This window comes from Atta cephalotes (genome assembly GCF_000143395.1).
Source record: "Atta cephalotes unplaced genomic scaffold scaffold00005, whole genome shotgun sequence".
Lineage (NCBI taxonomy): Eukaryota > Metazoa > Arthropoda > Insecta > Hymenoptera > Formicidae > Atta > Atta cephalotes.
The window spans coordinates 6673281-6689560 of NW_012130069.1; the positions used below are offsets into that span (position 1 = coordinate 6673281).

The 16280-nt window shown below is 32.3% G+C and overlaps 3 protein-coding genes across 3 annotated transcripts in view; 2 read left to right on the top strand and 1 right to left on the bottom strand.

Moving 5' to 3' along the window:
• Nucleotides 1-4888: 4888 nt before the first annotated feature.
• LOC105626419 (protein trapped in endoderm-1) lies at nucleotides 4889-6483 on the top strand. Its single transcript, XM_012207719.1, has 3 exons — nucleotides 4889-5021; nucleotides 5108-5354; nucleotides 5835-6483. The coding sequence occupies exons 1-3, from the start codon at nucleotides 4889-4891 to the stop codon at nucleotides 6481-6483; spliced, it is 1029 nt and encodes a 342-aa protein (XP_012063109.1).
• Nucleotides 6484-7828: 1345 nt separating this feature from the next.
• LOC105626420 (putative tyrosine-protein kinase Wsck) lies at nucleotides 7829-11105 on the bottom strand. The gene is made up of 4 exons (XM_012207720.1): nucleotides 10936-11105; nucleotides 10539-10687; nucleotides 8008-9737; nucleotides 7829-7897 (listed from the first exon to the last, which is right to left on the bottom strand). The coding sequence occupies exons 1-4, from the start codon at nucleotides 11103-11105 to the stop codon at nucleotides 7829-7831; spliced, it is 2118 nt and encodes a 705-aa protein (XP_012063110.1).
• A 3952-nt stretch (nucleotides 11106-15057) lies between these two features.
• Nucleotides 15058-16280, top strand: part of LOC105626423 (carboxylesterase 5A-like) — an 8527-nt gene continuing 7304 nt past the window's right edge. Inside the window, exons 1-2 of the mRNA XM_012207722.1 lie at nucleotides 15058-15210; nucleotides 15819-16092. Coding sequence (XP_012063112.1) covers nucleotides 15058-15210; nucleotides 15819-16092 — 427 coding nt within the window. The remainder of the gene's footprint in view (nucleotides 15211-15818; nucleotides 16093-16280) is intronic.

Sequence of the window (16280 nt, forward strand, 5' to 3'; positions counted from 1 at the left end):
ACACACACACACACACACACACACACACACACACACACACACACACACACACACTTGCACCACTTTTAGAACTGATAAATTATCTACGCGGTTATCATCTATTTTTATTTCATATTTATACATAAGAAATAAGAAGATATTCTCTCGGATCTCATATACAATTAAACATATTTTACTATAAAATCATTTAGTAAATGCACGCGCATTATAATCTGTTCTTCAATTTTTTTCTTTCTGCAAACATCGCCCTATATATATATTTCATTTTAGACAAGATATAAGTAATAATAAACGATCTAAACAGAATTTAAAATAGAATTCTATTTCTAATTTCATATGCCATATAATACAGAAAATATAAATGTGAAGAAGATCCGAATACATATATAAAATATTACATGGAGAGAATTTTTTCTTAGAGTTTATCTGAAAATATGATAGTCGTGGAACAACAATGTATTTCCAAGAATTTTTTTTTTTAATGTAGATCTCGCTCATTCATTAATAAAACTACAATAAAATATGAAATAAGTTTGATTAATTTTATTGAATGGTAAAAATCTTTAAAATATTGTATTGTATTGTATTGTATTGTCGCCATAACCATATTTTTGGGATACATTTTAAAACAAAATTCTCTCTGTGTATAAATAAAATATACTAAATAAAATATATAAAAATACACGTCAGAAACACATGATAAACAAAATTATAAATAGAATTCTGACGCTAGAATTATAAATCATCTAAAGTGGACTGAGGATGTAATACGTGACGTGAACAAAACTCTAAAATAACTTTTCTATCACTCGCTGCGCTGTGTTCGGTGCACGATATGATGTTTTTATGTGACGACGCGACGTTTCTCTCTCTAGCAAGGGATCTCCGCGGGGTCTGAGACTTACCTTTAATCAGCCCGAAGAGCTCGACACAGCCGGCCGCAGCGGCGCCGTTACCGCAGCAGGGATGAAAGAAGGCAGTAGGGTGAGTTTTATTTGTCGAAGGCCACTCCTTTTCAATTGTTCGGTACCCTTTGTAGCCCTTGACAGCTGCTACCTACGGAGGTAAGTCACATTCGCGCTCACCGATCACTCGGAATCGGGAAGCGAGCTCGGTTTAGTCGCCGTCTATCCGGTGTGTCAGTCGTTATATTTATCATCACGACAATTCACCGGTGAGTCGAAGGCAATTTATTGTAGCCATTTATCGGAATGAGATAATATGTTTGATGACTTCGTGGATGTGGATATATGGATATAATGGGTGTGTACTTAGTGATAGAATAAAACGTCCGATCGAAAGATCCTGATGCAAACAAGACACGTGCCGTTCAAGGTAATTCATGTGTATATCTCGATATATCTCGAGCATAACGCCACGTGCTTCAAGAAGACGCAAAGGATACGCGGAACACGCGAATGTGACTTTTAACTTTTAATCAGATAATTCACGAGATTTTGAAATGTCCGAAACAATATAGTGTTCAAATCAAAATTTAATAAATGTCCGAAATCGTGAATAAACTGAAAAATAAACTTTAAAATTTGATACATTTTTAAACTATTTAATAAACGTTAGTTAGTAATTTATAATATAACATTTGTTAAACAGTTTTTTTGCATTAGTTTAAAATATCATTTTTATACGAGACATTTCGACGGTTTAATAAATATACACACTGTTAGAAATTTACACACTGTTCTTGAATTTCATTAACATTTAATAACATTCACTATTAAAAATTTCATGAATTTTAATATGCTTTTAAGTTACACAATTTGAATTTAATTTCATGACATTACATTAAATTTAATGTATTTATAACTGAAAGATATAATTGTGTATATGAATTTAATGTATTTTTCATAAAATTTTGTGAAATTTAATGCACACATTCATTACATTTGAATAACTACTGTAATTTAGTTTTCAGTTAAATCATTCGTTACTTTTAATTTCGTTTATAACCACGAGCTTCATTAATAATACATTGTTCATTTACATGTAAAGGAAGCATTTCTAATAGTGTATTATTTAACGTCTATTTAATATTTTTATACAGTATAAAAAACATCTCTTTCTATATAAGAATAATTTATATTCTAAACAGAAATTTATATTTATAAAACTAAATATTTTCATAAACATAAATTTCTGATTGAGATATCAACTGTTCTTATACAAGAATAGCCACATATTCGGTTATATTGTTCCAGAAAAAAGAAAATTACAGACATGAGTTAGAATAATTTAATATTAAAAATGTTGTATATCTTTTTATTTTTATAAATTATTTATATTTGTATGTAAAATTTATATATATATTTTTGTATCGAATTATGTTGACTTCCCTCTTGAAAAAAAATCACGAATGTGAAAATAAGACTTATAAGAAAAGAAAACAAACATGCTTCTAGCTTATAACGCGAACATACTGAGTGTTCAAAATCGCATGAGCCTCGAAAGTAGATTCTACAAAGTTCTTTCTCTGATGCAGTGTGTTCGAAATTTTTACTTTCTACTACTGTCAACTTAAATAAATTAATAGTTTCTATTTTTATGCAATTAATACTTGATTAAATAATATTACAATTTTGTGCCATCGATCTTTATTTTCCTCTTCCGATAACTTTATATGCGGCTCTCTTTAAAGGAAAATAAAGCGAGGCGCGGCCTGAGTTAGACAAATAAACTTTTGATCATGTAAAGTAAACAACGAAATGGATGAAAATGGAGTGAAATAGAGTGCGACAAATGGAATGCTGGTTAGAATGATAATCGCACATATCATCAGAACATAATATCCATCTAATTGCTATTTTTGAAACAACACGCCTCACTTAACGTATTCGGTGCATTAATATGTTTTATAATCCCAGAAATAGTATCAAACAAAGAAATTTACGATAACATTGATATGACTTAGCGGATAGGCTGAATAAATTGACAAGCTGAATAAATTGATTCTTAATTTGAAACCTGCACAATTTTTATAAATTTTAAAATTAATTTTCCAAATATGATAATATGAGATATATCATTTTCATTTCTACAACAAAATAATTTATATAAACAGAAATTGTTTAAATAAAATTTAATCGTTATTTAAATTAATTTTAAACTACTAATCAGAAACGTTTAAGATTACTTTTAGTGAAAAATTCTATCATTTAAATTTAAATTAATCTAAAATATATACGATTAGGCCTATATTAAGCATTTTTTTCACGATCTTTCCTTTAGCATTCTCTCTCTCTCTCTCTCTCTCTCTCATGTCTAAATATGTAAATAAAAAGTGAATTATTGTGGATTATCATCGCGATTACTGATGCATTAAATAAATCCCAGGATATTTTGCTGAGATCGGAGTGAAATTATAGGCACAAAGAGTAGAATAAAGCGGAAGGAAAGGATAAGAAGAAAAGGAAAAAGTAGAAGAAGAAGAAGAGGCGGAGTTAAATCGAGTGAGTTAGATAAGGAGACTTGTGGTGTACTCGTAAAGGGATACGCGTCAGTAGAGTTCGTCAGTCTGCGATAGATGAACGTCTACCGAAATAACGGGAGCAATTTAAGCATCGCATTTACTGTGGCAACGTTTATAACATCTACGAATAAATATAGGATTAACACATAATTAAAAAAAAATAGCAACGTTACTTTTTTTGGAATTAATCAGTGATAAATCCGCAATGATTGCTCTAAATTAAATCAAAGAAGCTATTCCTTTGTACAAACGAAAAAAATTACTAATGGAGAAAAAAAAATTATAATGAATACGTACATAATGTAAACATCTGAAAGTGTATGTTTAATTACGAGAAAAACGAGTTTATTTAAGGAACAAGTTGAATTGCAGCGATCAAGAGTTAATTACAAGGAAAGAAGAAGATAATTGGGGCGAATTGTTGAGAGATAACGATTTAATTGGACGCCATAAAGTACTACAGTAATTTCTGGAAGAATACCTTTCGCGAGTTAATTAACAATAACTACAATGTAGCGTCATGAAACGATTCGGTGTGAACTCCTGCTGTTTGAGGCCAAAGTTCGCGTTGTTGCTGCAGCCACTAAGCAGTATTCTGAGAAGGTCACAAAAATTTATCGGTATGACTAATGGTGTGTGTTCTTAACACACCAGACAGAGTGAACGAACATGAAGAAATATGGAAATTAATTGATACGGCATGTGCGATAAAGCTCCTCGGAATATATATACATATATAGAGGGATGCATGTTCTATCTTTCCACGGCGAGAAAATTCAGGGAATTAACAGAACAGATAGAAAGTAATGAATGAAAGAAGGAATAACGAGAAATGTAAACGAAGAGTGGATGAGAAAAGTTAATGTGTTTAATTGCGTGCGAGAATCGTTGGTTATCACGAGAAAGAGAATTAAAAAGCTTTTTGAAAGAAATCTTTGAGAGATTTTCGAAAATTAATTAAATAAGTTTATAAAATAACATTAATTAAAAAAATTCATGAGTTAAGAAATTCTCGAGATTTTTTATTTTTTTCTATTATATATAAGTTTCAATTTTCATAAACCGGGAATTGAAAAATTGGAAGATAAAAATTAACGACAGAATTCTTAAAATTAAGATAATTTGTTAAAATCAAAGCATATATAGAAAAATGTAAGGCAGTAAAATGTAAGATGTAAGAAGTAAGCGAATTGACCAATCAAAACAGCAGCAAATTTAAAATGTGATTGATTTGTTTACTATTTACGTCTTATGATTTATGTTTTTTTTTTGTATGTTAATGGCCTTTAAAATAATTTTTTTATATGTCCTTTCTTATTTTTTGTAGCACATGAATCACAGCGATTTTTGATTATCCAAAGAATGCGAAGGAAGAAAAACTATTTTATACGCATTTGCTAAAAGATGGGGCACATTGCAGTAAACGACACTTTTGTCGAAATCTTTTCGGAGGCTGGAGGCTCGAAGCCATTTACACGCTCCGAGACTATTACTGCTGCAATATGCGCTATAATATTCAGCATTATTGGAGTATTAGGTAACGTTTTATATCTCTCAATCAGTTTTACCTGGTAGTGATTTTAAATCTTTAATAATGAGTTGAATCCTATATTTGAATTCCAGGTAATTTAATAACGGTAATCGCATTGTTAAAATATACCAGACTGAGACGACACGCCACCACGGCATTTGTGATAAGTCTAAGTATCTCCGATTTGATCTTCTCGGCGGTAAACTTGCCTCTAACCGCCAGTAGATATTTGAACGAAGCATGGGTTCTGGGTGAAACTCTATGCAAAATATTCCCCTTATTCTTCTACGGAAACGTCGCTGTATCTTTACTCAGTATGGTGGCCATTACTATCAACAGGTAAAATTTCAACAATGATTCTTTTCCTTTGAATTTTGATTAAAAAAGATATATATATATCTTAAAAATGCGCATTAATATATGTCTAAGAAAAATATTTTACACTCTAAATGTCTTGCAGTGAAATCTCACTCCAAGAGAGTAAAAATCCAACCATCCTTGAAAAAAAAGTAAAAATATTTCATTTCTTGAAAAAAAAGTGATGATCTTTACTCTTTTTAAAATAAAATCTCACTTTATTGGAGTGAAATTTCATTTCTTTGAAGTGAAATTCATTCTAAAAATTGTCATTTTTTCAAGAAGTGCAGTATTTTGATTTTTTTTCAAGGATGATTGTATTTTCACTTTTTTGGAGAGATTTTTGGTAAGATTTCATTGTAAGAAATTTAAAGTGTAATTTTAATATATCTTAGGATATAACATAAATATATCTATATTTTTTTAAATACATGCTAGTCAAAATTTTGTTTTCTTTTTCAGATATATACTGATCTCACAGTCGGATATTTACAACCAGTTATACACTACTCGCGGCATAATGCTAATGTTAATAAGTATATGGACTCTAAGTTTCTTGATGCTGCTGCCACCCTTATTAGGCATCTGGGGTACTCTAGGACTAGATCCGGCTACCTTCTCATGCACCATACTGAAGAAAAACGGTTCCAGTCCGAAGAAGTTTTTGTTCATTCTTGGCTTCATCGTACCATGCGTAGTGATTAGTGTTTCGTATCTCTGCATATATTGGCGTGTACGCAGAAGCCGAAAGAATCTCGAGGCTCACGCAGCAGAAAGCGGTCGACGAGGCGGTGGCTTTCAACGGCGGGAAGATTCCAGAGTGACCAGACTGATGCTTACTATATTCCTTTGTTTCCTGTTGTGCTTTATGCCGCTGATGTTGATGAACGTTATCGACGATAAGATGAAGTTTCCGATACTTCATATAGTGGCGTCTGTGCTCGCATGGGCATCCGCGGTGATAAATCCTTTTATTTATGCCGGCACCAACAAATTATACAGAGAGGCGTACAAACAAATTCTGTGTCCAATTTCAAGCAGGACACCTACAATCGGTCCCAAACCAACGCATTCTCATTCGAGCAAGTTTTTGACACCCCATACGATATAAACATATCTTCCGTTCCGAAAATAATCGATCGCCTCGGATTAATGACGATAAAAAGTAGATGCATAATAATACGTACCATTTTTTTTATTTTTCATAAGAAATTAAGCGCTTGAGTAAATAAATGATACTTTTTTTAGTTTAACTATAAGAATTTAACTGTTAAATTACGAATCTAAAAACAATAGATTTGTGTTTGATTAAAAATTTATTTTTATGATTCCGTAGATTAAGTTTATGTCAAAAGGTAGAAATTTTTTTGCTAACTAGACAATAAATGTTTTTACTTTTTGGAATAAGATATAGAAAAGCGTAAGAAGAAAAGTATATATAAAAATTGTATTTTTCTTAATATACAAACATTATATCATAATATTATAATATAATGACATAATATTTTAATAAAAATTCTGCTTAATACACAAAGTATACGTATATGCTTTTATAAAATGCAGAAAACGAAACATATACAACAGAAACGTACATCATATAATTGACAAATTAAAAAATCGATATTCAACTTAATACAAAAGTACAATTTGTATGGCATAATTTGTGTATATAAAAAATTCAAAATAAATAACTTTAAAAAAACATTTTAACGTCTCTAAAAGAATATCTTTTTCTCATTTTACATTCGAATGTTCTTCGTGGCAATTTTGTTGATTATTTAAGAACATGTACACTACAGATATACGTATATATTAATTCGATATTAATACATTTGTACTTTTGAAGTGACAATATTATCGAATGAGTACGATAATATGGATTTAAATGCGTAAATACTAAAACACATTAGTAACTGAAAGATATAATAAAAATATATATTTATAGATCTCGCAACAGGTAATAAAGTATTTTCTTTGCCTTGGTATTGCTGTAAATTAAAATCTCGTGTAAAAGAGACAGATTGACATTTACGAATGTAATTAATGTAATATATAAGTAGAAACGTTGAAAAATAAAATATTTTCTACTGTATATTTTATGTTCGGTGCATTATGTCTATGTAAATATTTATCCTAATTACTTACATACTAATCTCAGTTATTTTTCATCAAACATGGACGGAATTAGTACGAATGTTTTTGTAACATTTATATCACTTACATTATTATAATAACATTTTAAATTTAGGACGCCGGATAAAAAAGAGAAAGAGAGGATGAGAGAGAGAGAGAGAGAGAGAGAGAGAGAGAGAGAGAGAGAAAATGCAGATAATAAACGTATGCCTACATTGGTAACGATAAAGTTTACGAGATTCTCGTGAACACAGTGAGATATTTACAACTTCGATACGTTACTAAATAAATGCAGGTATGTCTAAAAATAGTATATGAGAATGTTAATTCAACTCCAATTCCGGTAAGTAGGGCTCTGTGATTGCGGTAATAGGACAAACGCTCAACGTATCCTATATAAAAGAAAGAATTTGTGTAAATATAATTTAAAGAATTAATAACATTATAGAGACGAATAATATTATTATTGTTATTATTAGAGAACTGATTTTTCATTACTTACCAATCGTGTAAGTTCATCGAACGTGGGCCGTTCTTCGGGATCATCTCTCCAACAGGATGACATGACTTCGTAAATCGGGTCTGTGACATCCAATAATTGCGGTAACCGGATACCTCGCATAATCGCGTCCTCCACTTCGCTATCGAGTGCCAAATTTGAGTAAGGTGTACCACCCATGCTAAACATCTCCCAGAGAAGTACGCCGAACGCCCATATCACGCCCGGCTGATGCTTCGTCTGATTGTCGAAGCACTCGATGGCTGTCCACCTTGCACACTTTAAGTCTTGTAAGGCATACTTGGCGATACCATGACCCATAAGTTTCGGAGTCCAATCATCCGACAGTCCCACGCTTCGCGCGCAGAGGCGACTATGAATGATCTTATGGCTCGCCAGATATTGCAAGGCGATCGCTATCGAGGATGAGATAGACAATATTTGATCTATAGGGAACACATCCCCCGATCGCGCGCCTAACAAACGGTCTTTCAAGATCTGAGGCGGTAACTCCAACACGACGTATAACATGTCGGTGGTCTCGCAGGTTCCTACGAGACCCGCGAGATATTTCATGGAACCCGCTCGGATGCATACATCTAATTCTCTCAGCATATGCCTTTTATCAGATCCCTTCAGTGCGCCGTCGACTATGGTGTGGATCGTTACTAAACAGGATTTGTCATCCTTCAAAACGGTTCCGGTATGCACGCTGCCGAATCGTCCTCTGCGTATGACGTGATCATCAACGGACAAGGCATTTTGCGGTATGCTGCAGACTTTTTTCTTCAATTCTTGATAATGATTTACCCTTTCAGGGATATCCTCCGGAATGTAGCCCATATTGTCCACTTCATATACCGGACCCTGTAATGTGAGCTCCTGCTGCTCTGGCAACTTTTGCATGTGGAATCTTTCGTGTCGCCGTCGCAGTACAAAATATATCAATATCGAAATGGCAAGTAATATACTCAGCAGCGTGATCGCTATGCAAAGCGCAAGAGCAGTCGTGTCCATTTGATTCATTTCATGATTGAGCATGATATTGGCCAAATCGGAATAGGAACGTTGTACATACGCTGCTTTCCGCGAGATTATCATCAAGCCGACTTGCGCGGAAACGAACTGATCTTGCAACGGGAGATTATGATAACCACCGATCATTCTTCCATCACCCACAACGAACTTTTTGTATCTATGGAAGTCCAACGGTTCGAATTGTGCAGCAACGTAGTAACTTAACCCTTGTTTCGAAGCGGAATCGTAGTTCAAATACTCTTCATCGACCGGGGGAGGTATAGCGTCAGCTTGCACAACAAAAACCTGATATGCGCTAATCGGTCCATACTCGCTGTGACCCTCGGTAAGCATGACGGTAATTGTATCTTTTCCGTGTTCTAATATTTTGGGCATGACTGGTTTGTCGGGTGGACCTATCAGAGTCCATCCCGTAGTATTCGCTGGTTCACTGAACTCCAGTGTATTACTGGCGGTGATAGATATGTGATACTTAGTGCCAGGCTGAAGACCTCTTAGAATCGTCATGTTCGATGAACCTCCTTGAATCTGACTTTCGATAGGTGATAAATTGTTGCTCGAGTATGTTTCTTCAACGACAGCGCGGATAGTATAAAATATTATTTTTCCGTTGGGTATATCTGGTGGCTGCCATGTTATTTTGAGAGTATCTTTTGTCTCCTCGGTTACCGATATTCTCCTCGGTGGACTTGGACCTACAAAAGATACATAACTCGCATAATTTTTATTTATGTAAATTGTAACGTATTCTAGTCAGAGTTGAGTAAGTTAACTTTTTTTTTTAACTAAATTAAATTAAAGTTAACAGCTTTGAAAATACTTAACTTAATTATAATAGAAGTTAATCCATAAAATTAATTGAATTAAAAGTTAAGTTAATAAAAAAAGTAATTAAAAAGTTAAAAGTTAAATTTGATTCAAACTAACAACCGAAAAAAAAAGAAAAAGTTTGACATATGACTATTTTACATAATTTTTCATATTTTTCTTTCTACAACTTATTTATTTAATCTGGTTATTTTTGTTTAAGTAACGATTATAAAATAGTAACAATATAAAATTAAGTAACAAAATTACTAAATTATATACTCATTAGTTTCTCGCATTGTATCTAAGGATCTTCTTCAAAAAAATCAAAAAGTTAATAGTTAGTGATAAAATGTAACTAAATTAAGTTAAAAAGTTAAGAGTCTAAAATGTAATTAAGTTAAGTTAAAATTAATTAACTTTTATCTTTTTAACTTAACACTACCCAACTTTGATTCTAATAGAGTAACATTTTCACTGTATCAAATTCATATTAGGGATAGTTTAGTATATTAGGCACACAATACGCTGCATAATAAAAGTTACATCCCATACATAAAAACTTTCAATGACATTACTGCAACATTTATAATGTTACACTGCAATATTGTTGGAACATTGCAATATTAATGCAATGTTGTTGGAATCATTTGTGATGTAATAAAACAAAAGATTGCTATAAATCATACCTTGTTGACCAGTCGCATAAACGCTCATAGCTTCGTAGCTGCCGCAATAGTAAGAAGAATCAGAGGCACAAGTGACAGTACAGCTATCCGATGGCTGGCCAAATTTGTTAACGCAATAGCACTGTTGTCCATTCATTAATCCTGCAAACCTATTGAATAAAAGATTACAATCTTAAAATCCATTCAATTGTATTTTAGATCGAAAACATTATTTATTTATTCTCTAAATTTTTTTGAGTGAAATCTTACTCTAAAAAGTGAAAATTGAATTAATCTTAAAAAAAAGTGACTTAATTTTCAATTTTTAAGGATGAGACTTCACTCTTCAGAATGAGATTCACTCTAAAAGTTTTAGAGAATACATATATCTCTCAGATCGGATACATTGTTTACTTACATATAATATTGAGAACGACATTTTTTAACGCATTCGGCGGGTGTACTGGCGTGCCCTAAAGTAGGAGTTGGTAATTCATTTAAGTCGGAACTCCGAAAACAGCCCTCATATTTTTGAGCGCACGCAAAGTAAACGCCGCAAAAGAATAAGAAAGATGAGGCGATTATCATTGTGATTTCGCGAACGATTTTTGTTGCGTTTTATGTTAATAACTGCGGGTGCGCTCAGTTTTGATCTAACCGTTGCACGGCATAGCGTTATGAGTTATACGTTCGGAATTTGCAGTCCGAGCAGGTATGAGTCAACGCACGACGCAGGATGATCGCACCACGCGGTACAACAGAAAAAATTATGTCCGTCTCGTAGGATAAGAGTACTGATTTGCCAATAAGTCACAGCCGATTCCTCTTGAATCGCCAAATTGGCTCATCTTCCCGCGTTTCCCGGCTTATAATTCATAATGAGGAGTACTCATTGACGAGTAAACTGAAGTAAACAACACCTGGAGCCCACGTACGCTCCCGTTGTTTTGGGTGCTGCACTCGCTGTACTCGTGCAAGACTTTAACTCAGGTTCGTACTAAATCGGAGAGAACGAAGAGATATCCGAGTAAAAAATTGGCACAAGCGAAAAAATAAAATGCTATTCTTTTAAACACTATCGTAACAAAAATTTAACGGTGAAAATAAGAAAGAATAATTTACATATATTATACAGAAATTTATTTTAAATTCTTATTCATTTTTTATTAAATTTAACAATAATATTTTATTTGATATTTATTAAATATATGTGCGCTCATTGTTCTATGTCTTATTTTATATATATTTTTATAGAAAAAGATATAATGAATTGATTCATTTGATATATTCTTTAAATTTTGAAATAGTTTTAAAAATTTAAAAAGAATTAGAAAAAGTTTTTATTTTGATATTGTATCATTTGCAATATATTTAATCTCGTTGTTACGAAATTTTATTATTACGTATGATGATATGATGATATGATTGATATGACATTTACGAGAATTGCTCGATTTCAATAAAACGATTATATCTAAGTATTGGAGAATTAATTTAAATATTTACGAATACACATTAAATTTAAAATTCTATTCTCACAGAAAAAGCAATCGGATTTCAACTTATTTTGTTAGATTTTTATATTTGAAATTTATAATTTTGTGTTTCAATGATTTATTGTATCCAGATAAATGTATTGGAAAGAAAGAATTTTGTAAAAGATATTTGAATTTATAAATTTCACGACGCTAGTTTAATTTATGTTGCGTGTTACGGCACTGCGCTGTCCGATTTCGAATGGCGGTGCAGCGAAAGAGGTGTAACTGCATCTTCACGTTGGTGAAGGGTAGCGTTGGCTTATGAAAAAAACATAATTGAATGGGATTTGTTGTGTCGATAACTGGCGTACCTAATCGAATCAATAAAAATTAAGTTTCGATATACAATAGATGTACCAAACTTTTAGCTTTTTTATTTAAATTGTAATATTTTTCTTTATAAAAAGCATTTTCCGATCAATTTGAAGCACAAATAAAAAGTAGAGCAATGAGGAGAAAGAATTTCGACATTGTTTTCAGAAACGAAAACTGAAGATTTGAAAGAGATTTTGTATAATCTTCATGCACCGTATTGAAAGAAATGTTTGCAAGTTTTACTATTAGAGAATAATTTATAGAATAATTTATCGTTACGCTATCCATTTTCGTAATTGCAATCAAAGCTGAAGAAAGGATCCTACCTAAAAAAAATCATATTACAAAGTTATATATCGAAATCATGTAATTAAAACAAATATATTACATAATTGGTTATTCCCAAAGAGTATGTGATTTTTTTTTAAATCACGTAATTTGAAACACATTGTATTAAAAATAATTTTTTATCTATCATATAATTTTATAGTTATCGAATTTTAAATAATTAAATAATAGAAATAGAAGAAAACATATCCTCATGTAACTTTTCAAATTAAATTTCGTTATGTAACTTTGTTAACAATAACTTTGATTTTTTTCAATAGAGGCCTTTTCTGCCGAACACAGATAATTGCGGATTGTACAAGTGTTCAAGATCGCGCTAGCTAGAGATGATTACATCTTAATGACAGCGTGTTACCTAAGTCTTATTAGCGGAAAAAAGTGAGCAGAATCAATTCTAATTAACATTTTTATTTGTTGCTCATTTATTACTTAAAAATTGCCAAAGAAAAAAATTTGCTCTGCCAGTTTTTTTTTAAATGATATTCCGCTAAAGGAAGATTAAATTAACGGAACAATATACATATAACAAAAACAATTTACTTCAAAATAATATAGGAATTTGTTGCTAATTTGTTGCTGTCCTTTTTTAATCCATTATCTACGAAATAAATGTAATTAACAACGAAAAAGCGAGTTGGCGGAACAAGAGTAAAGCATTAATAAAAATTTGTTCGCTTAAAATTGATATTTCCTGCATACTGAGAGATTTTCACATTAATCACTATTAATCCGATTAGGTGTGAAAATCTCTCAGTAGCAGAAATTTTTTACTAATGCTTTACTCTTATTCCATCAGCTAGCTGAGGTTTTTCATTGTTATTTACATTTATTTCATAGATAATGGATTCAAAACTAAAATACTCCGACAGTAACAAATTAGCAATAAATTCCTACGTTATTTTGAAGTAAATTGTTTTTGTTATATGTATATATATTGTTCCGTTAACTTAATCTTCCTTTAGTGGAACATCATTTAAAAAAAAATTGGCAGAACAAAAAACTTTTTTCTTTGACAATTTTTTTCTTTTTTAGCAACAAATAAGCAACAAATAAAAATGTTAATTAGAATTGATTCTGCTAACTTTGTTCCGCTAATTTATAAGACGTGTGTTGCCTGCTGCCCCTTTCCGTCTCTTTCTCTCTCTTTCTCTCTCTTTCTTCGGGGCAAAAGACCCTTGTATCGATTTTCAAGGCTTTCGACGCCTTAACGAAACTCTTCATTCGTCTCCGATTCTTCTTCCACCCCCCCCCCCAAACGTTATCGATCATACATACATTATGCGAATTAATTAGAAAGAGCTGCGGCAAGAGTTCAAGAGTCCAAGAAAAACAGTATAGAGGTATAATAGAACATGGCAATAAATTTTCTCTCATTTACTCTTCCTGCGTGCTACGATAAATAACATCGCAATATTTCATGCAATCTATCGACAAAGTGTCATCTGTATTTCAAAATTCTGCCGTTAACTGAATTTTTAGGTCAATCGTTACAATACGGTGTCTACTTGCGCCTTGTAATAACGTGAGAGTGCCATCGAGTAGCTTGATAAAGTTCGGGTTACATTTCACGCGTCGGCGCTTATTTGCATCGCGATTAATACTTTTATGCAAATGAATACCTGATCCATGGCCAATTATGTAGTTGTGTCTGACCTTAACTTATGTGCATACGAGCATATATAGGTATGTGCATTCTTATCCTGCATCTTATCCGTGCATCAATCAACCTTGTGTACGTTGCGATCTTCTTTATTGATAAATTATATCTATTTCATTGTCGTAAACTGAGATATTGTATGAGATGCTGTCTCGAGTACTACTATCGAAGCGTAAATTGTAACTCCATCCTCTCTAAATACATATTCCTTTATAAGCACATTTATTTATTATTTCCTCCTTATGTTTAAATATTATATATATAATTACTGAATGCATCGACATACTTACAACTACACATAATTTTTTCATAATTACATATATAAATATTTATTACGCACTTTAGTCGTGCAATCATTATCGAGTTTATCACTGAAAGATATTCTAGTATCACAATCAGATTTGTGATCCTATCTTTCGCACGTGTTTCGGAGTCTAGAAGGACATGAAATGGCAAATTTTCCGTCAAACGTAAAAGCGCAAAGAGTGAAAGAGCGCAGGTCACTCACGGCCGACCGCGAAGAAAATGAACCCAAGGTACCGAGGGTGAGCGGTGAGCGGGTGGCTGTGGAGTAAGGCGAAACGTAGGGAGTCACGCGAAGCAACCCCCGTGAAACTGGAGGTGGCTCGAGGAACCGTACGTTCGCGGTACGTTCCCTGGCGGAATCCAGTCAGTCTGCAGAATGAAGCACGCGACGTGGCTGCTTTTTGCGTTTACTCTGCTTCTCATCCAGAGGACCCACGTTAGTCGCGCTCAGAAGACCCATGCACGACAGGGTCTCAATCGCGAAAATCTGATTAAGATACCGGATCAGGGAATCATCCTCGGTAAAGAGGTGCGACACCGTGCTTCAATTTCTTTCTGTTAGTCTTAAGTTTTTATATTAATTTGCTAAGATGTTTGTCTCTGTTCTTCATCTCAAACCATCAAGTTGACAGAGATTTAAATCTTTAGATGAAAATCATCTATAAGTAAATAGCTGGTTTTACATCTATTAATTTCGCTAATATTTTGCTTTTCATCTGAATTATAATGAGATCATAATTCTAGATTATAATTTTAAATAGAGATAAAAATGAAAATGATATCAAGTTAAATGTTTTTTCAATTTAATAAAATTTTGTTACCATTAATTCTAATTGTTAAAGTTTGATTAAAAATTGATTAAGTTTGATTTAATCCTTAAATAAAATATATTTATAAAATCTTTAAATAAAATATTTATAAATAATCAATTTTTATAAGCATAATTTGAGTTCAACTTCTGTGTGTAGTTTCTTTTTCTAATTTGAAAACAGGAGAACACTAATTTTACAAATTCGTTTCAATTATTTTTTTATTCTAGAACAAAATAAATGATACATTAAATTAATTAAAATTAGAATTTTTAATCTTCGATAAAAATATTTCTTTCTTTATCCTATATAAACTTCTGAAATTTAGGTAGTCAACACGCAGATAAGACTAACGCAGTATCTCGGTATCCCTTATGCACAACCTCCGCTTGGCAATCTTCGTTTCATGCGACCAATAACAGAGCCTCTTCCTTCTTGGACCGATGTGAAAAATGCAACGCAGTTTGCGCCGTCCTGCCCGCAGGCTACGGGTCAACTTAAATTGCACGAGAAGCTCTTTATGCAATTGTTACCACCGGACATGCCAGATCCGGGATTCGACGAGAATTGTCTTTTCTTGAACATCTTCGTCCCAAGCGAAGGTATGTGCGTTTATTCGTGTCCATGTGGAACTAGAGTTAAATATGTTAATTTTTATAAGTCTCAAGATCGTAAGAGTTTGTTCTCAAATTGTTTTAAATCCATTTTTTAAATATGAATTTAGATTCATTGTATATATATATATATATATATATATATATATATATATATATATATATATGTGTGTGTG

Coding starts and splice junctions, on each gene's coding strand:
- LOC105626419 (XM_012207719.1), top strand. CDS start 4,889: ATGGGGCACATTGCAGTAAACGACACTTTTGTCGAAATCTTTTCGGAG. Junction 5,022..5,107: donor CAGCATTATTGGAGTATTAG/GTAACGTTTTAT, acceptor TTTGAATTCCAG/GTAATTTAATAACGGTAATC. Junction 5,355..5,834: donor GTGGCCATTACTATCAACAG/GTAAAATTTCAA, acceptor TTTCTTTTTCAG/ATATATACTGATCTCACAGT.
- LOC105626420 (XM_012207720.1), bottom strand. CDS start 11,105: ATGATAATCGCCTCATCTTTCTTATTCTTTTGCGGCGTTTACTTTGCG. Junction 10,688..10,935: donor TGTCGTTCTCAATATTATAT/GTAAGTAAACAA, acceptor TTTATTCAATAG/GTTTGCAGGATTAATGAATG. Junction 9,738..10,538: donor TTATGCGACTGGTCAACAAG/GTATGATTTATA, acceptor TATCTTTTGTAG/GTCCAAGTCCACCGAGGAGA.